Genomic DNA, 20,610 nt, shown 5'->3' on the forward strand with positions numbered 1-20,610 from the left:
CGTTGTCCCACCAGGGGATGCCTGAGGGGTAGCAGGAGACCATCTCTTGGGGGAGTGGAGCTCAGCACGAAGGGGGCCTGGCAATGTATCAGTAGATCCACCGAGGCAGAGCTGAGAAAAAGAATCGCAGGGAGTGGGGGAAGGCCCAGTCAAGCCCACCTCTAAGTCCCACCCAGGGGCCAGGGGCCAAGTGGGAACAGGCTGTGTGTGCAACACCTCAAGCTTTGCACAGCGAAAAACACACTGCATGGGGGCGAGGGGAAAATCCTCCCCCTCCCCACTTGGATGTCAGAGGGTAGGAGGCAGAGTTACAAAAAAACCGACCCTCTGAGGTTGCTTCCGCCCGAAGGGGGAGATAAAGGGGGGAGGGGAGTTTTTCCACAGAAGGGAATCGTGCATCCATTAATTTTTGGTGGAATACAAATGTTGATTGCCAGCTAATTTTTCACCTTTTTTTTGTTCAGTTACATTCCCCCTTATACATTGCTGGAATAAAGATAAATATTAATGTCTCCCTGCATAAAAGAAAAAAGAAACAAAACCTTACATGGGGGAGGGGTGTTCTCTCAATGACGTCCCAAGGCTGCTCCCCTCCCCCCTCCCCTTAAGGGGAAAACAGGCTTGTTGCTCAGTGAAATTCCCAGAGGGCGAGAGCGCCCCCGTGTGGGAGAGGGGGGGAAAGAGCTGCAGGGGAGGCCAAGAGGGGGACAGAGCTCCCCCACCCACCCACCCAAACTGGGCACAGAAGATGGGCAGCCTTGGTGCCGGTCAGGCTCCAGGGTAGCCCAGGCCAAGGGCCAGCAGGGTGGCCCACAGAGCCAGCCCCCTTTGGGGAACCGAAGGGCAGCCTGGTTAGATCAGGCCAAGGCCCACCTGTCCAGCATTTGGTCTTCCAGGTGCCTTTGGGGCAATATCTTCAGCGGGCCCCCTCCCCTCCCTTGAGCGCCCCCCATCTTACAGCAAGATCCTCACGGCAGGCTAGGTGAGGGTGGTGGCTTCGTGGGCTGCTAAGCTCTTCCTCGCGGCTCCTGCAACCAGCTCGGCTACCACCACGGCACAATTCCCGCCAGGCCAGGGTGGGGAGAGAACCAAGGCAGGGCTTGAACCAGGCCTGGGGGAGACCGGCCGGCCCAGGACCGAGAAAGGAGAGGGCGCCGCTTGGGCAGGGGGCTCTGCTGACAGGCAGCTCTCAGCGTTGCCTTTGTTTTATTTAGCCAAGTTACATCACAGATCGGAGGCGACTCCTGGCAGCTGATGACATTTATATATCCAGCTCATAATAATAATAATAAAAAACCCCATAAAAACCATCCCTCCCCCCACACCCCCTCGGGCAGAGCCAGCCAGCCCGGCAGCCAATCGGTGTCCGTCTCTATCCGTGAAGGATGATTCAGGAGACGACAAAGGCCAAGTGACCAGGAGACGCCATGAAGGTAAACCTCCTTTATTTCGGAGGGCCCCGGCTTCCATCAGGCCTCCAGGTGCCTGGTGAGGCGGCGCAGCTTCTGCTTCTTGTTCCTGTTCCCGTGTCTCTTCCACGGCTTCCCGGCTCCATCGGCCAAGCCAGGCCCAGAAGGGGAGTGGGCAGCCGCCCCTGCTGGGTAGCCCAGCCCGGCCCGGTTGCCTCTGGTCAGGGCCTGGACATTCTCCTGCAAGACAGGCACAGCCTTCAGGCCCCGTCCAGCCCAATGCCGCACCTGAGGGGGCTGCTGGCTTGGGAGGGAACCCGGAGGGCAAACCCTCCCCCGGAGCTGCCCAGGGAGCGGCTGTGCGAGGGGACCAGAGGGGGCGGGGGGAAGCCCTGGATGGGCCACCTCAGGCACCGTTTCTGGAGAAGCGGCCTTGGCCCACCGGGCGGCCCCAAGGACCCCCGCGGGGCCCCTCTAGCAGCCTGGGTGCTCTGCTTGGAGCGGAGCCCGTGTCTGCTGGCGTTGCCGTGGCTGCGTTGAGTTCAAGGGCCCAAGACTGCCAGCTGGGTTGCGTTTGCACAGCACGTTAACTTGGTTAGTGTTAACCTTGCTTAATTTAGGCTCCCTGCCCTCTGCAAAGTGAGCTTCCAGCTCAACAGATTGTGGAAGCCCAGACAATGTGGTCTCTGCCGGGGAGGGAGGGGTCCTGAGGGCGAGGAAGGAGAGGGGGGACTGGAGGGGGGGGGGCAGAGGCACGCAGGGAAGGCAAATGCCAGGGCAGCAGGTTCACCTGGGTCAGCGAGGGAAGGAAGACGAGGGGGCACCGGGCGCATCAGCCGTCCTGGCCACCTGCAGTGCTCCAAATCCTGAAGGCTGCACCCCCCACCCCACCCCACCCCCCGCAGAGAGAAGCAAGACCAGGACCACCAGCCCCCTCCCCTGAGGCCTCCCACGGCCTCACCTGGCGGAAGAAGGCCGCATCCACCGGGTTCTCCGCCTGCTTTGCCTTGGCGCCCCTGCCAGGCGGCTGCTCCCCATTACGCTGTGCTGCTGCCCCCCCTTTGCTGGGGTGAAGCCGCTGGAGCCCCCGCTGGAAGAGCTGGGCATCCGTGCCCGGAGGCGGGTGGCAGTAGAGCAGCTTGCCCTGTGGGGGAGGCCAAGAGCAGAAACGTTCAGAAGGATCCGCCTGCCCGCTGGGCGACCCCCGCTCCCTGCCCAGGCAGCCAGCCAGCCAGCATCCCACGCGGCCTCAGCCTCCCCATCACCCACCGGGTTAAACCAGTGCCGTTTGGTTTGGGCTCGGGGGAGAGGAGGGAAAGCAGGCAGAGTGGTTTCTCTAACAGCCCTGAGTCAGAGCAGCCAGGCCAGAGCCGAGGGTGATGCCAGCGCCCGGCCTGTGGGCTAGGTCAGCAGTGGAAGGCTGGCTGGGCAGTGGCTGCTGCATACGCCCATTTGGTCTGTCCCCCCCGTTTGGATCAGGGATCCTGGAGGAGGAGCTTCTCCTGAATCACGGGGGGGGGGTTTGGCTCTGCCTCCTGCCAGCCCAGAGGGGGTGCAGAGCCCCCCAGTGGTCGAGCAGGACTGAAGGCCCCTCCACGCCCTCTTCTCCAAGGCTGCTCAGGAGCCCCCAAATGCACCTTGACATAGTCCTTCAGCACCAGGCGGGCCGAGCGCGGCTGGTCTGGCTGCCCATGGTCCGTCATGAAGCCCCTCATGCCTGTGTTGGGGGAGAAAGCGAGAGGCTGGGGGTCACCACACCTGCAGCACAAGCATGGGGGGGGACAGGGAAGCAAGCCCAGAGCTTAGCAAGCCTCTGCCGGGAGGCAAGGGGGCCGGCCCAGAGCTTAGCCTAAGCCGGCCCCTGGGCCCTATCCAGGCTGGGTCCCTCCCCTTCCAAGGAGACCCAGGGCTGGAGGAGGAGGAGGAGACATTCCCCTGGAAGAGCTTCCCAGTCCCCCCCCTTCCCCTCCCCCTTTTGAGTGCGCAGCCAGGGAGCTGCCTGTTCCCACCCCAGGAGGTTTCCACCTAGTGAGCAGTTTTCTCTGCTGCGAGGTTCCCTTCACCTCCCCCGGCGTTACCTGCCCACCATCCCCCGTCTCCCCCCACCCGACCAGCGGTCCAAGTGGCAGCCCCCTCCCGGCCTCGTCCCCCTGCCGCTTGTGGACTCAGCCCACACAGGTCCTGCCCAAAGACCCTGGCCCTGCACCCTCCAGGGCCTCCCGGGGGCTTCTACTCACAGCCCAGGGCCGAGAGCAGCTCCTCTGGGGTGGGTGTCCGGTCAGGGTCCTCGCCCTCACGTGGCCGGAGGATGCTGATCCCATAGGTGGCCTCCAAGACTGGCCGAGGGATCCGTTGGCAGATGTGTTGGGGGGAGTGAAGGAACCACCTGTGGGACAGGGACCCCTTTCCCTCTTGAGAGACACCCCCCACCCCCTCACTCCACCTGGGTGGGCCGGCCCCTCCCCTTCCGCCTCCCAGCGGTCTCCAGGCACCTGCCCCCTCCCTCAGGAAAGTGGCTCTCATGCCCAGCACCAGTTCTCCAGGGGTAAGACCTGCCCCCCATGCAAAGGGCATAAGGCATATTGGCAGCGTCCTCCCCACCCCACCCCCGGGCAGGCTTCTCCCTTCCCTGCCCACACTTGGTAGACACCCCCCGCGTAGCCATGGGTATGAGGAAGGATATGAGGCTGACGGGGGACACGTGGTCACGCAGCTGGTCGATGGGCAAGATGCCGCTGCAAACCATCTCGGCTTTGGTGGAGACGAAGGAGGGCATCACCAGGCCAGGGCAGTCACAGAGGCAAAGGGAGGGCTCCACGAACAGCGTCTGCAAAGGTGCCCCCGCGGCTCAGAAAAGGCCTCTCCCTCCTGCAGGTGAGGAGGGAGGGGGCCGGCCGGCAAAGCTAGGGGGCTCCACGGGCCTCCCCACCCCAGGGCTTCTGCACACAGACACCCCCGCTTTTCGCCACCTCCTGGGCTCTCCCAAGAGAAGGAGGAGGCAGCCAACAGGGAGCAGGAAGGGGAATCCAGGGCAGCCACAGACCAGGCCCCCCGCGTTGGGGCAGAGGCCAGGCCTTTCCCGGGGGGGAGATATGGGGTGGGGGGCACCAAGCAGGAGGAGGGAAGGGAGGGAGCTCTGGCCGTCAGCCCACAGGGCTCCGTGCAGTACCTGGAAGTGCTTCGTGCGTCCTGGCGTGACGGAGACAGACACCTTCTTCTTCCCAAGGAGGGTGTTGATGGTCGAGCTCTTCCCAACGTTGGGGTAGCCCACCTGGGGAGGGAGGGAGGGAGGGGAGGGAGGGAGGAGGGGCCGGAGCAGACTCTGGTCACTCCAGGGAGCCTGGCCTGGCTGAGCCACGTCTGTGTGAGCCGGCTGCTTTTGAGAAGGGGGCTTCTTGGGGAAAGGGCCGGAAAGGGCCAGGCGGCCTCCCTCCCAGGAAGGGATGGAAGCTGCAGGAAGGCAGCTCCCCAAAGGAACTCCCCGCCCCTCCAAGAAGATGAGGTGCCTGACAAGCCCTCGGTGACCCAGAGGGGCGAGGGGTCCCCTTCAAGGAGGGGCTGCACAGGAGGGGAGGTCTGCCCCAACAGGAGCCCCTCCTCTTTGGCCCCAGGAATTGAAGGGAAGGGGCGCAGCGCATAACAGGTTGTGAGGGAAAGTTGGGTGGGCTGGAAGAGATAAGCCAGAACGGAGGTCTGACTGCGGACAGTGAAAACGCTGCTTCCGAAAGTGACATCAGGAGAGGAGCCCCCAGCAGCCCACCCCCTCTAGGCCTGCAACTCAGCAATGAGGCAAAGTGCTTCCGTGTCGTCGTCCCCCGTTCCCCCAAGAAGCCTTCCCCAGCGCTGGGCACAGAGCCCTCCCTTCCCACCTCGTCTCCCCCTTGCCCCGCAGGGAGGGAGGGAGGGAGCCAAGCGGAGGGAGGCCCTGGTGGCCAGTGTGTCCCCAGGGCAGCCATTAACTCACCAAGCCAACGGTCAGCTCTCCCTCTCTGACCTTCTTCCTCCCAGCGTGGGCGGCTCTGAATACCTCCAGGAGCTCCTCCCTTTGCACCAGGCGGCTGCTGTTTCGGACGGGCGGGGCTGGTTGGGAGAGCTCAGGCCTGCTTCTCCCCACAGGCACAGGGGGGCTCTCTTGCTCCCCATCTTCAGAGCAGGTCAGCCAGGCTTCCTCCTCCTCCTCCTCCTCCTCGCAGTCCTCGTACACGTCACCATCTTCCTCCTCTGTGTCGCTCTCCTGCTGGGTGCCGGAGGGGCTCCCTCCCTGGGCGCTCTGCTCCTCCTTCAGGCTGAGCCCCCGGCCAAGCGGCCTGGCCGCTTCCACGGTTTCCAGCTCCTGAGCAAAGGACAGGGGACACCTGTGGCCAAAAGCCACAGAAGAGACCCACCTGGGCTGGCTTTCCCCCCAGACTCCATGCCTCCCCCCGCCCCCCGGCCAGAGAGGGTGTGGCTGCAAAGCCCTCCACCACTGAGGTGGCCCAGCCGCCCGAGGGGAGCCCCAGGAAAGCCCGAGGGGGAGGGGAGAAGACCACAGTGGTCAAGGCGGGCCCACGCAAGGGCAGGAAGTTCAAGGCAGCCGCTTGAAGCAGCTGGAAGTTTGGGCCCCACGTAACCCTCCGGTCTTTGGGGGGCCCAGCAGGGCTCCTTCGCCCACCCACCGCCCACCGCTTTCCTCCCCGCTCTTACCTTGGGGTTGGCCCCCAGCCGGTTCCCCTCTGCCAAGGCCGACCAGAAGACCACGTGGGCTCCTTCCCGCTCAAAGAACCGGGCCCAGGCCAAGCGCTGCTCCTCCCCCAGCAGGTCCGCTTTGTTGAGGAGGATGAGGTTCTCCTTCTCCGGGCTGATTTCCTTGGCGTAGCGTTCCTGCAAGATACGCCAAGCGAGGGGAGAATGGTGGGAAGGGAGTCCCCCCCCCCGCCCCCCCTTCACAAGGTGCTGTGGAAGAGAATCTGGCAGCTGGACTTTCTCCTGGCCAGAAACTGTCAAGTCCAAGCACAAGAGAACCGGGAGCCGTGGAAGTGCAAGCGCCACACAAGAGCCACCCCGGGGGCTGCATTTCTGGCTCCATGGAGGCAGGGAGGGAGGGAGGGAAAGAATGGGACGGGCCCATTGGCAGGACGGGGACAGGGAGGAGGACGGGGCCCACCCCAAACTGTATTTCCATTTATCCCTTAAAGGGGATCTGGGCTTAAGTAGACGTAACAAAGAAAGGATCGGCAACCCAACATGGCTGCCCAGGGAATAGACGCCAGCGATTTGGTCAAGCTGAAAAGAAGCAACCAGAAGCAGAGCTCCTGGCTGGACCATTATCCGATCTGGAGGGCAGCCACTGGGGTGCTCCCAAGGCTTAGGGGCGTCTGCAGTCGTTGAGCAGAGACCCACAAGATGAGCCTCCACGGGGGCAGCACCTGGGGGGAATCCCCAGAGGGGAACTTTCCGGGAAGCGAGGATCTCAGGGCTTTGGTGGATCACCACCCAAATGTGAGGCAAGAGTGTGAAACAAACAAGAGACTTTAACACCTCTTGCTCCTCTCTAACGGCACTGCTCCGATCGCACCCACAGTCCAGTTCTGAGCACTTCCTGGAAAGACATCACAAACTGCCAAGAGGGGAGTTCAGAGGTCACGTCAGAAGGGATGACTTCACAGAAAGAGCCCCCCAAGCTTGGTAGCAACTTCCAGCGGAGGTCGCGGGTCAATTGTCAGAAACTGAGTTTAAACATGCCTGGGGGGAACATATGGCTATCATCCAACAAAAATTTAAAAATAATAAATCAATAAATAAGGAAACAGCAGCAACAAAACTTAAAGGGACCCCAGCTCTCCTTCTACCCTCAGTTTTCTGGGTTTCTACGTTGCCCACCAGGGGCCTGTCCAGAGGAGAGAAACCAAAACGGGCCTGGAGGGGAAATTTAGGAGACACGGGGCTTGTTTGAGAGGCAAGAAAGCTGCCCTTAACTATCTGAAGGGCCTTTGTGGAGAAGATGGGGCAGAATTGTTCAGAAGTATTCCAGAGGACAGAACAAACATCAATGGGTTCCCATTACAAGGAAGTTGATTTTGGCTGGAGCTCAGGAAATGTTTTCTTCGAGTAACAGCTGTTTGGCAACGGAAGAGAAACTTCAGGAGGTGGGTAGTTCCCTCTGTTGGAGGCCTTTCAAAAGGCTGCCTGTTGGGGATGCTAGACAGCGGAGGAGTCCCGCACTGGGCAAGAGGTGCTGGACCAGAATTCAGGCATCTCCAACTCTGGCAACTTTACGGCTTGTGGACTTCAACTCCCAGAACGCCAGCTGAGGAAATCTGGGAGTTGAAGTCCACAATTCGTAAAGCTGCCAAAGTTGGAGACACCGGGACAAAAGTATCTCCAGAATCAGATGGTTCTGCAGTCGTGGTCATGAAAGGATGAGTTGTCTTCAGGCCGGAAGTCACAGCCACAAGAACTTCCTTCTTGTTTCCGAGGGAGGAGCCGCCTCTGTTCAGTCACATGAAATGATGCCAACTTATATTTATAAACATCGTTGCCCTGTGACATCAGTTGGACGATGAATGTCACCAAGCACGATCCTCCCAGGGAATTCCTCATCTGTTCACTGAGATTTTTCTCCTGACAGGTGGAGGTCAGCTATCCCATATTAACCAACAGGGACAATTTAGTGAAAGAACCGGAACAGTGGAAACACTGGAGGAATGGGACTCTCTAGCACATTTCTTGAAGGAAACCAAAACTGCACGCAACCCAACATGCATCTTGGGTTTAATTCCAGTGCTAGACAGTCCCATTGACTCCACCCCCGCCCCATGACTGTAGGCTGCCAGACCCTCCTAAGCCTTGGGAGCGCCCCGATGGCCGTCCCTCCAGTTCGGATAATCGTCCAGCCCCTTACGGAGCCTCAGACTCTGCCCACATCTCTTCAGCTTGACCCAAATCGCTGGCGTCTATTCCCTGGGCAGCCAAATGTCTTTTCTCCATTTTTTGCTTCTGTTTTTGCTACATCCGCTTAAACACAGTTCCCCTTATAAGGGATAAATGGAAGCAAAGCGGGAGGTGAGCCCCGCCCTCCTCACCTGCCACTGGGCTAGCAATGGTGAGCAGAGCCTCTTGGAAAGAGAGGGTAAGAAACGCAGGAGGAGGACAAGCACAGCTCAGGGGGCAAAGGAAGGAGGCAAACAGGTATGCCACAACTGCAAATCCCCGGGGAGGAAGACAAAGCTCAGGAGGAGGAGGAGGAGGAGGAGGAGGGTGAAGGATTGATGAACTTATCCCATTTGTAAGCCACCCGTCTCACCAGAGGCTGCGATTCTAAGGACGGCAAGCATAAAAAAGAGGGTGGAAATGCCAACTCTGCTCAAGAGGGAAGTGTAAAGACCAAGGGGTGGCGACAGAGGAAAGGCAGACCTGCTCAAGGCCTATTTTGGGTCACCCTTCGCCCCCAAAAAAAAGATGAAAAATGCCACCAGAAGCTGGACTGAAGGTTGAAACGGAGAGAAACGCCTCTTTCCACCTGCAGGAAGCCAGGGGAGGAACTGGGCCATGGGCTGCCAGAGGGAGGAGGCGAGGGGCTCCTCTCCATATCGGAAAAGCCTTCGTGACTGAAGGGCAGCCAATAGCTGGAGCAAAGCCAAGCTGCCTCCCTCTTCGAAGGCAGGGAAGGAAGACACGGCCGACGAAAGACACGGATCTCCTCCCCGAGGCAGAGGGAGAGAGTGCAGGTGGCAAGGGGACCCTGAGGCCTGTGGAAAGGGCCCTCGGGGGGCAGGCAGGCCACAGGTGGAGGAAAGGCCACTCGGGCCGCCTCGGGGACAGGTGGGGCAAGACCGGAAGCCTTTCCCAAGGGATTCTCCTCTCTCTTTAGTCCTCGAAAAACTAGGGAGGGTCCCTTGGGAAAGGCTTTTGGCCTCCTAAGCTGCGGCTCCTCCTCCTCCCCCCGTCCCCCAAGGTCCTTCCCGTGGCACAGCATCACCCGGAACGATCTGGAGGCACTCCAAAAGATGTAATGGCCACAAACCAGCATGGGCCTTTCAAGGGATTTCATTTTTGATTTGCTAATGCCCACAGCAGACTGTTAAGAATGCTACAACTTAATATACCAACTTTAGAAAAATAATCCTAGAAGTAGGAGGTTCTGGATAATGGAACCACATAACCCACAATGATGATTTGGATTTTCTTTCACCGGGTATTTTAAGGCAAAGGCTAAGCAGGCTTTTATTTCTGCAGGAAGCCAGGACTTTGTTCCTATTGTCTAAACGGCCCCTTTGAGCTCCGTCATGCAGCGATTCATGCTCTTTACTAACTGCAAGTATGTCCCTGACTAAGCAATGCGTCATCAGACCTCAACCGGACCACATTGCATGTGAGGCTGATTGAGAAATCCAGCATGGACTGAGGAAGTGACCCTGTCACAACCAAGGTTGGTGTTCAGAGCTGGACCCCATGACGATGCATCCCTGTGCACCAGGAAGCACCCCAGGCCCGCTGCCCCCCATCTCGCTATCGGGACTATCGCAGCCTGGGGCTTAGGACGCCTGGGGCTCTTGGCTGTTTCCTCGGGGGGGCAACCTCACGAGACCAGAGGAACGACCAGGGAGGCAGGAGAGCTGTGGAGACTGTAAGAGGAAACCCTACACCTGAAATGATACAGGGTTTGCTGCTGAGCAGGGGGTTGGGCTAGATGACCTCCAAGGTCCCTTCCAACTCTGGTATCCTGTTAAGAGGCTGAAAACCTCCAAGCTGCAGTCACTACACTTTTTGCACGAGCTGCTGCTGCTGATTCAGCCATATTCTGTTTTCACATTTACCAATTTATGTCCTCAGTTGCGACAGATCGGAAACCCCCTTTCTTCCCATCCCAGGAGTCACCCGTCCCTGGTTCCAGGCCCCAGGGGAGCAATGGGTCACACCCCACAATTTTCAATCCATGGGACACTTTCCTAGCTGGAAGCCCCTAGACGGTGGGCATGAATGGGTACGGCCCGTCTCCTTGGGACAGCTCCCAGTTTTAATAATGTGGACTGGGCGGAAGGCAGGATTCCTGGCTCCCTGTGCATCCGGTCCATTTGTCCACGTGACAGAACGTTTGTAAAGTTTTACAATATCCTGCCTGTCTCAAAAGAGCCAGCAATTCCTTGAGGTGCTTCATTCTGACCTGTTATTTGTGTGAGTGGAAGTCTTTGGAAGAAACCAAAATACACAATCGCTAATTTTTCAAGCACCAACCTATTCTATTCCCGTCTTAATTTTGGAACATGGGCGACTTTTAGCAGGCTCCTGATGCACAAAGTGGACCTGCTACCTCAGTTTGTTCTACTTACCAGATCTGGGCATCTGAACAGGAGGGGGTTCCTGGCATCCACGATCTGAACCACAACATCACTGCAAAAGAGAAGGCCAGAGGCGCTACTCCCTCCGCTTAAAGCAACACCCTGAGCTCATCCCCATCTCGCTCTCGCCGAGGACAGAGGGCTCGAGGCAGTCCTGACCCACGGGATCCCAGCATATGGAGGCCGAGGAAGCAGCCAGCCTACACACACACACACACCACACACACCACACACTGCAGGCAGGCAAGAGCAGCCCTACACACACACACACACACCGTTCCCAAGGCTGTTCCTTCATGGCAGGAGGTCCTCTTGCCAGGGCCACCCGGCTCGGGCTCTGCCAAGAACATCCTGTCCACAAGGAGACCCCTTTTCACCATCCCACCTGCTCTTGACAGGCAGCCTGAGCCTCCAAGGAGAGAACCTGCCTGGGCCCAGGAGGCGGGCTGGACTATCACAGTCTAAGCACAGCTACCTTCTCTCCAGGACTCGCCAGAGCTGACGCCAGAAATCCAAGTTTCGCTCAAACGGGGTCAGCAGGAGGCTCTCCTCTTCCTCCAGCCTGTAAGAATGCAGGGGAAGAAAGAATCTTGGGGATTTTAAGGAAGCACACTCAGAGATGGTTTTCTGGTTGGTTTCAATCACATTTTTATTTAATGAATGATACTATGAACTTGAGAGGCATAAATCCTGCAGAATAAAACACAGGTCTGAAAGAGCAATTTTGTGAAGTCCATCATCTCTGACCCTTTTGCTGCATGAGATGCTGAAAATTTCCTTCCTGGCTTCTGTCAGTTTCCCCTGGAGGCGCAACTTGGAGCCCCCTCCCTCCAGAGATTTGGGAGGGGAGCGTCCTTTCACTTTGCAGAAGCCATCTTCTCCATTTGTTGGCTAACTTTGTCCTCAGGGCTGTTTCTGCCATTTAATAAAAGCTTTGCTGTTATCTGAATTTTATTTTCAGTTGATTTCATTTTAAGGCTGGGCTATGACAAAATATGAAACAACACAAGGGCAATTTTTTAAACTGCTTCGTTCTGAATAATCTTGTTTAATGAGTGAACTTTCTCCTCCTGTCTTGAATGTTCAGTATATTGAGCACTTCTTGACATCAGGTGAAAAACCATCTCAAAGAAGCTCCCAACATGCCACATCAGTTTCTCTGTGGGGAGGAGAGCCTCTTTCGCTCACTCCAGCCTCTTAAACTTGCTCATGTGCTTTGAACTCATGACTTGCCTCTCTGGAAGTCTCTCATTTTTTACATTTATAAATTGCTCAGACATAACTTTAAAAAAGGAAAAACATCATGAAAAGCCATTGCTGCAAACCAATGTCCATTACAGCTAATGCAATCCTAAATTGCATTAACAGAGGGATACAATCGAGATCAAGGGAGGTACTAATACCACTCTATAAAGCCTTAGTAAGACCACACCTAGAGTACTGCATCCAGTTTTGTTCACCACATTATAAAAAAGATGTTGAGACTCTAGAAAAAGCACAGAGAAGAGCAACCAGGATGATTAGGGGACTGGAGGCTAAAACATACAACGAACGGTTGCAGGAACTGGGCCTGGCTAGTCTAGTGAAGAGAAGGACCAGGGGAGACAGGAGAGCAGCCTTCCAATATTTGAGGGCTGCCACAGAGAGGAGGAAGGGGTCAAGCTATTATCTAAAGCGCCTGTAAGGCCAGACAAGGAATAATGGATGGAAACTGAACAAGGAGAAATTTAACCTGGAAATAAGGAGAAATTTTTCTGACTGTGAGAACAATCAACCAATGGAATAGAAGTTGCCCTTGGAAATTGTGGGAGCTTCATCCTTGGAAGCTTTCAAGAGGAGACTGGACTGCCATTTGTCAAAAATGGTGTAGGGTCTCCCGCTTAGGCGGGGTGGTTGGACTACATGACCTATAAGGTCCCTTCCAACTCTCATTATCTGTTATCTGTTACCAAATGGCATCAGCTGTCATATAGGTATGGAAACCATCTGGGTGACCTGGGCCCAGTCTTCCTCTCAGCCCAACCCTCCTCACAGAGTTATTGTTGGGGGAAAAATAGGAGGAAGCATCAGCTGCCTTGAGGTGGCCAAATACATATTTTAAAAGAGACTGGATTAAGGTTTTGAGAGTTTTTCTGACTTCACATTAAACCTGGCTAAAGATTAAGGACGACCTCAGCCTTTCTTCCACCTGCCTCTATTTTACTCTGTTTACTGACTAGGGCCTCCTAGAGCAATGATGAGGACACTTGTTTAAACCAAAGTATTTGTCTGCCGAGAACATTATATAATTTCTGATTACATTCTTTTTTTCTGTCATACTTGGGGGCTGAGGTGCCATAGCCCTTTTGCCCAGGTAGAAGGCAACCTTGATATTAACAATCCCTTCCACCAAAAGGATTAGACAACAAAGAACTTCAACTGCCTCCATCTCTGTCTCTCCAACAGATATGAGAGAACCACAGCCAAGTCTTGTGGGGTACCCCCCCCTTTCCCCGCCTTTGGCAGTCTCCCCAAGTCCCAACTTAGGTTTCTCAGGGGCACGTTGTTGACTCCCTGAGCCAATGCCACTCACCAAGCAAGCTGCCTCCTCCACCTCAGGAAGCTGTCTCTTTCGGCCTGGTTCAATGCTGCAGGGCTTGTTTGTTCGTCCCATGGCGGCCTGGAAGGACGAAGCACAAAATGAAAAAAGAGGTTTGGGCGCCACAAAAAAACACTTGCTTCAGAATAGTAGAAAATGATCTTGGAAGAGACAGTTTTGGTAATTGTCATGCCCCTGGTGGAGACTGACCCTGAGGGAGAGGAGGAACAGCCAACAGGGAGTGGAGGTTGTGGAGGAGGCTGGGGAAGGGCAGAGGCCGTGAACAGTCAGAGGAGGACCCAGGCCCACCCCCTATCCATCCTAAGGCACGCAAGGAGGAGAGGATAAGGGAGAGACGTGGTCTACTTGGGAGGAGAGGGCCTTGATCCTCTTCATGGGCTGCAGGTGTGAGAACTGCATAAGAGTTTGGACCTGCGTTCTGGCAAACGCTGGAGACAAAGTGTGTTTTATTTGGGTTTGAGGCTATCTTGGTTGGCGTTCTTCCAACAGACTGTGCCTTGTTATCTTCTTGAATTTGGTAAATACTTCTCCTGTTCCGTTGTGGAAATTTCATCATTGTAGTTTGTTTGGTTTTTATTTTCACCTCTATCTGCTCATTAAATTAGGACTGTATTGCTTTCTTTTGAAGACTATTTTTAAGTACGTTTTATCTCCAACTGAGAATTATTGAACAGTGGGGCCAAGTTGGAGGCATTAAAGGACATTTATTTACGTTTTGGATTTTGTTACGTTTGTTTACACTCTGGGTCATCACAGTAATAGAAACCAAGAGGCACTCGCTAGAGCAGCCTTCCCCAACCATTCCAGGTTGGTGGCCTGGGGTGGGGTGGGGTGGGGAGGATGGTTTTGTGTGCACGCACACAGCTTCATTTGTGGGAGTGGGGTTGTGAGTGCTAGCACCCATAGCTCATGTAAGTTGAGCTGTGTGCACATATACCGGCTGCCTCTCACAAGGCCCAGTTGAAAATAGGCCACAGCAGGGTAGTGGGCTACAGGTCGAGGAGCCTAGAGGAAGGCTGGAAAGAGAGCTGGACAGGCTGGGAAGTGACTTTCTGGTTGGTGAGCATTTTAGGCGGTTCTTCCTGCCCCTCAGGGAAGACGGGGAGTAACTTTTCGCAGGCAGCTTCTATGGCCGAGAATGAATAGTTGAAAGGAACACGGAAGGAAAGAGGAACAGAACTCAAAACATTTTGTATTTATCCAAAATTCATGGGAGGGCAGATTTCATCGAACAGTGAAAGAGCAGAAAAGCAAAACAAGGGATGGAAATGAAGCTTGAAAAGAGCCGGCTATCGGCTGCCGACAAGAGATGCAGAATCTTAGAATTGGAAGACACCCTGGAGGTCTTCTAGCCCAACCTCTTGTCCTGCATAAAGTCCTTCCTTGGTGGCCTAGAAAAAGGCAGGAACACGTTCTATCCTTGTTTTTTAACTCAAGGGCAAAGATCTCACCCAAAGGATTCCCTTCCTACATAAGTCAGCTCAAGAACACAAAACATCACAAACTGTCAAGTCCTCAAAAATATTTCTTTAGGGAAAATTTTATTTTAAAAACCCAGAAGAGGCAGGGAAAAGATGCCAAGTCTTGCCTGTCATGATTCATGACCAGAGGAGGAAACAATGCGCAGAGCATGCGAGATTTCAGTTCACAGGCCCTCCTTCCTTCTCACAACCGTTGAGGTACAAATAGGAGGCCTGGCTTTGTGCTCAACCTATTCTTCACCATTAAGCAAAGCTCACAGGAACCTTGATAAGATTAAAACAAACAAAACGAGGCGCCTTTCAACCTAGTTGGCATTATCCAAGTTGCCCACAGCTTCTGCAAGCTCACGTTTACTTGAGCAATAACGGTGTTATCACCGTCGGGGTTTATTATAAGGAGCTCAGGGTGAAATCTGCCTACAATCACAAAGCCGGGAAGAGGCGCAGACGCCTCAGCCGAAGGAGGGAAGCGGTGGCGGAGGGGCTGAAAGGAGCGGGGTCCAGGGAGAGACGCCGCTCCTGCGTCCTCAGGCAAGGGGACGGAGTCCCAGCAGCGCTCCGCCCCCCGCCCGGCCTTGGCTAGGAGACCCCCGCCCCCCGCCGGTCCTCCGGAGCGGCCTTCGGGAAACGCACCTTCTCGGGATGCGCAGGACCCGCTTCTCCTCCTCCTCCTCCTCCTCCTCCTCCTTCTGCGGCCGGCCGGCTTCCTCCTCCGCAGCCCCGCGGCCGGGGGCCAGGCGCGCGTTCAGCTTCTCTGCGGACGGAGAGCCGCGTCAGGCGGGCGGAGGCGCCCCCACCCCACGATGCCCTCCTCCCCCCGCCCGGCCCGGCCCCTCCTCACCTGCGGCGAACGCGGCGCCCGCCAGCTCCGCCGCCGCCAGGAAGGCCTCCAGCGGGCTCTGCTCCGTCACCGACTGCGGCGGGGGCCGCGGCCCTGCTCGCTCAGCTCGCTCGTGTGGCGCTGCGGGGGAGGAGGAGACGCGCCGTTAGCGGGGGCCGCGGAGGCGTCCCGCCCGCCCCGCCCCGCCCCCACGGGGAGGGAGGGAGGGAGGGAGGGGGTCAAGGGGCTCACCCATCCCGCCTCGCCCGCCCGGCGGCGGCCGCCGCCACGGAGGGAGCGCCCCAGTCCTGGCGCCTGTTTCTTCCCCATCGCGCGCTCGGCGCTTCCGGGCATGCGGCCGGGCGCAGCCAATCAGCGGCGCGGACGGTAGCGCCTCCGCGAAGGCTCCGGGCGAAAACTGCGCTCCGCAAACCTTTAGTTCCGGCGGCGGCGGCAGCGGCGACCTCACGGGGCGCTGAAGGGCCGCCGCTCCTTCCCATTTGCTTGGGGGCGGGGGGAGAGAGCTTCGGAGTACAAGGAGGACTAGAAGCCTGACGCGGGGAAGTGGGCTGGAAGGCGGCTAATCCGACCATTCAGCCTTCCGGGCAAGGAACCCGGAGATAAAGGCGGGGTCGCCTTTTCACGAGACCCGCGCCGTCTCTTGCGCGTCGGCAGAAGGGGCGACGCCGGTGCCACTTGGCTGTTTCTTTTGCCCAAAACGGGCCGGTCCACCTCGTGGGCATCAGGGGACAGAACAAGACCCGCCGTAGCCCAAGCGCCAGGGGCCGCGGCTGTCCTCCGAACTCAGGCGGAGGCGATGCCGCTGCCCAGCCGTGGAATTGGTCCGTCCGGCCATGCATGGGGGGAGCTGCTTGCTGGCATGAGCGCTTGCACGTGCGCGTGTAAGGCGAGCCTGGGGAGTTTGTAGCTCCCTGCGCACACCGGCTGAGCGCCAAAACGTGTTATGGTGGAGGGTGGGGGAGGCCTGGGAGTGCAAAGGATCCAGCAGAGGGAAGGAGAAATGGCCGGTCTCAAGCCACTTTCATTCCACTGAGCAGGTTCTGTGGTGGCTTTTAAGCTGAGAATGACAACGTTGGTTGGACACAGCTTTTAGGCCACCTTAAGTGACCAGGTACTTCTCGACAAAGAAGGTCAAAGCCTCCAAGCTAAGCTGCCCAGCACTGGCAGGCAGCACATCTTGTCCTCATCCATTGCTAGGAAGAATCAGTGGGCTGGGTTGGGGCAGCACCAAGAGAGGGAAGAGCACTAGCACCCTCTTTCCACTTCCTGGGACCTGCCTGAGATCCTGCCTGCCCTCCCCCCCAACACTCAGATCCTGCGGCTGAAAAATCTTTCCCTAGCCTGTGACTGAGCCCACCTCTACCTTCTCTTCTACCACAGCATACAAGGGGACAGGTGGTGTGTTTGTGTGGCGCTGCTTCTCCTGCACCTTGCCCATCTAGATTGGCAACCTCCCCCCATAGCAGACTCCATCCACTTAGCAGAAATGGAGAAAAATCTATTGGCTTATTTTTTAGATTTGATTCCCACCTTCTGTTTGTAGCTCAAGGCAGGATACGTGATAATGTTTTCTCTTCCTGCTTTTCCTCACAACAGCTCTGTAAGGTAGGGCTGACTGCAAGTCTTAATGAGGGGGCTGATTGAGAGCGTGGGAGGCTAAAACATAAGAAGGATGGTTGCAGGAATTGGGTGTGTCTACTCTAGTGAAAAGAAGGACGGGGCGACAGGAGAGCGGTGTTCCAGTATTTGGGGGGGGGGCTGCCACAAAGAAGAGGGGGTCAACCTATTTTCCAAAGCACCTGGAGGCAGAACAGGAAGCAATGGGTGGGAAGGTCATGAAAGAGAGATCCAACCTCCAGTTAAGGAGAAATTTTCTGACATAAAAACAATCAGTGGAATGGCTGCCTCCAAGAAGAGATCAGGGGACCATTTGTCTTAAATGGGAGGGTCTCTAGGAGCTCCTCCTTGAGCCGGGGGTGTCCTAGGAGGCCCCCAAGATTTCTTCCAACTCTGTTATTCTGGCTTCCATAGCTATGGGAAGCTTGAACCTGGGTCTGCCCAGTGCCAAGGCAGCACCTTAGTTGCAGTCCACGGGGTAGTCTTGCCCCTGGGACTTCTCCTGGTTCGCCAGCACCTTTGGGAAAAGCCCCGAATGCCACAGCATTTCTTGCTCAGAAGTGCCAGCTGGAACACATTCATACAACTCTAGGATACAATTGGCCCCAGTGTCTGTCTCCACTGTGACCCCAAAGCTGAGTAAACAGCTGCACCTGAGGAAGTCACAGACTCATTTTCAAACTTGGTTTACCAGTTCTTCAATCCATTGTGGCTTAGTGCTGTAGCAAACCCAGCTTTGCCCATTAATCCATCAGTGTATCACTTAGTTCAGTTACCAGGTTAAGTGTGCAGTCAAGTGTGCACTTTTTGAGATGGTCCATTTACCTCTAAACCTGAAGTGTAAAATCCTCCTTAACATCAAACAGAGAAGAAAAACAGATCTCAATAGGAGGAACCAAAAAGGCCTGTTCAGAAAGATCTTGCAGCGAAAGGCCTGAAAAGCACCAGAAGCTTCCTGACCGGGCATCAGCAGCCCCTCCCAGCGCAATACCCGGCCTGTCAGGCCGAGCCGTGTTGGATGAGGCCGGGAGCGCTTGAAAGCTTCCACAGCGGGTCAGGAAACGGCCCAAGCGGGCGACGCTTGCCCGGTGGAAGGGCCGGGACCGGCAGCCGGCAGACACGGAGGGGCGCAGGGAGCAGGCGACCCGAGTGCGGCTCCGCAGCTGGACGCCCGGTCGCAGCCCCTTCCAAGCGTGCGCGCGCGGAGGGGGCTCTTGGGAGGGGGCTCCCGAGGCGAGAAGGCGCTCCGCTTCGTCCTGGGACAGAAGGCCAGGTTTCCTCCGGCCGCCATTCCGGGGCTGCTGGCCGCGGGAGCGAGCAGGGCGGGGAGCCACGGCTGAGCCCCCCGACCCAACGGCCATAGCTTCGGCCCCTCCCCTTCGGCTCGCGGCCGGCATCGCGGGCGCCGCCTCCCGGCGCAGCGACCTCCTCGCCCGGCCTATATGTAGCGGCGCGGCCAGGCAGCGCCAGCAGAGGCGCGGCGGCGGAGCGGGGCTAGGCCGGCATGTAACGCGCGCGGCGGCGGCGGCGGCGGCGGCGATGGCGACGGAATGGCGGCGGGCGCGCGCCCGGCGGCGGCAGGCGGAGAGGCCCGGGCCGGCGGTCCTCGGGATGCGCGGGCGGCCGGGGCGACGACGGGCGCGTCCAGCTGAGGACCGGGAGCAGCAGCCGCAGCGCCCCGGACTGGCTGAGCCGTCGGGAAGCGGCGGGGGCGCCGCGATGCTGCCCTGGAAGAGGCACAAATTCGAGCTGCTGGCCGCGGATGAGGAGTGTCAGCAACAGCCGCAACAGCCGCAGCAGCAGCAGCAGCCGCAGCAGCAGGGCCGGCGGCGGGAGCGGCAGCAGCAAGCGGGCCCGCGCGGCGCTTCTCCGCCGTCGGGGAAGGCCAAGGACTACTGCCAGGCGGGCGCCGGGAGCCTGCCCTGCTCCGCCGCCCTGGGCTCGCTGGCCCGCGCCTGCCCGGCCGAGAGCGCCCTCTCCAGGATGGGCAGCCTGTTCCGCTCCAAGCGCAAGAAGTTCCGCGTGAGTAGCGAGGCGCCCACCTACACGGCGCTCTACCTGGGCAACGCCACCACGCTGCAGGCCAAGGGCGACGGCTGCACCGACGTGGCGGTGGCCAAGATCTGGGCCAAGAGCGAGGCCGGCCGCCACGGCACCAAGATGAAGCTGACCATCGGGCCGCAGGGCATCCGCCTGGCGCCCGCGGTGCCGGCGGAGGCCGCCTCCCGTCCGGGCCACCTCTACCTCCTGCACCGCGTCACCTACTGCGTGGCGGACCCGCGCCTGCCGCGTCTCTTCGCCTGGATCTACCGCCACGAGGTGAAGCACAAGGCGGTGCTGCTCCGCTGCCACGCCGTGCTGGTCTCCAAGGCGGAGAAGGCCCGCGCCATGGCGCTGCTGCTGTACCAGACATCGGCGGCGGCGCTGGCCGAGTTCCGCCGCCTCAAGAAGCGCGCCGACGCGCGGCACCAGCAGCTGCAGCAGGTGGGCCCCGGGGCCGACGGCGCCATCCCGCTGGTGCCGCTCCGCAAGCTGCTCCTGCACGGGCCGGGTGGCTGCTACAAGCCGCCCGTCGAGCGAAGCCGCAGCGCGCCCAAACTGGGCTCCATCACCGAGGACTCGCTGGGCGAGGAACTGGAGGAGCGCGCCGCCGGGCCGGGCTGTGCCAACGGCGGCCAGGGGGAGGACTGCGACGGCGGCCAGGGGAGGACGACGAGCTGCTGGCCCCACTGGAGGGGGAGGAGGAGGAGGACGGGGAGGGCGCGGCGCCCGCGGGGTCCAGCCTGGGGCAGCTCATCTGCGGACTGGGCGAGCTGGCCATCGGCAACGACGTGGCGCTTCTCCGCGCCGACCTGCGCGTCACCCGCCTGCTCTCCGGGGAGAGCACCGGCAGCGAGTCTTCCATCGAGAGCAATGGACACGAGGGCGGCGGGGGCTCCTCACCCCCGCCGCCCTTGCGGTCCTGCCACAGCCCAGAGGCCGACTGCGGTTGATCAGTCCCGCTTCCTCCCGCGGATCTGAGGGCCCCCAGGCGGCGCCAGGAAAGAGGGCGGCCCGGCGGAGAACGGCCCGGGATGGGCGCCGGAGGTCGGCCGGCCTGCCGCCCCTTCCCCCAGCTGCGGCCAAATGTCGGTCGGTCCTCGGGGTGGGGAGGGGCGCGTTTGTTTACAGCCGTGGAATTTGGCGTCTGAAAGGGCGGGGCTCCTTCGTGGCTCCCACTCTGCGGGGAGAGGGGCGTCTTTACCCGGAAGGCTGGGGAAAGGGGGCTCTTCCCCAGGAGATCATCTTCCCTCCCCCCCCCCGGATCTTTTGCTGTGCAAAAAGAAACTGGACCGTGTGGATCCTC

General features: G+C 58.5%; 2 protein-coding genes across 2 annotated transcripts; one reads left to right on the forward strand and one right to left on the reverse strand.

Annotated features, from left to right (window-relative positions):
• Positions 1-1,245: 1,245 nt before the first annotated feature.
• Positions 1,246-15,971, reverse strand: LSG1 (large 60S subunit nuclear export GTPase 1). The gene is given in 15 exon segments (XM_087965633.1): positions 1,246-1,649; positions 2,371-2,553; positions 3,047-3,126; positions 3,647-3,768; positions 4,091-4,236; positions 4,579-4,680; positions 5,374-5,742; positions 6,093-6,269; positions 10,718-10,778; positions 11,202-11,288; positions 13,299-13,385; positions 15,440-15,560; positions 15,648-15,725; positions 15,728-15,767; positions 15,879-15,971. Coding segments are annotated over 15 exon segments (1,911 nt in total). The 5' UTR covers positions 15,957-15,971; the 3' UTR covers positions 1,246-1,469.
• A 2,745-nt stretch (positions 15,972-18,716) lies between these two features.
• On the forward strand, positions 18,717-20,398 carry FAM43A (family with sequence similarity 43 member A). Its single transcript, XM_026687205.2, is given in 2 exon segments — positions 18,717-19,965; positions 19,968-20,398. Coding segments are annotated over 2 exon segments (1,452 nt in total). The 5' UTR covers positions 18,717-18,803; the 3' UTR covers positions 20,258-20,398.
• Positions 20,399-20,610: the final 212 nt, after the last annotated feature.

The sequence above is a fragment of the Notechis scutatus genome, chromosome 4, assembly GCF_049901735.1.
Source record: "Notechis scutatus isolate UNSWTSFEM ecotype Mainland chromosome 4, rNotScu1.2, whole genome shotgun sequence".
Classification (NCBI taxonomy): domain Eukaryota; kingdom Metazoa; phylum Chordata; class Lepidosauria; order Squamata; family Elapidae; genus Notechis; species Notechis scutatus.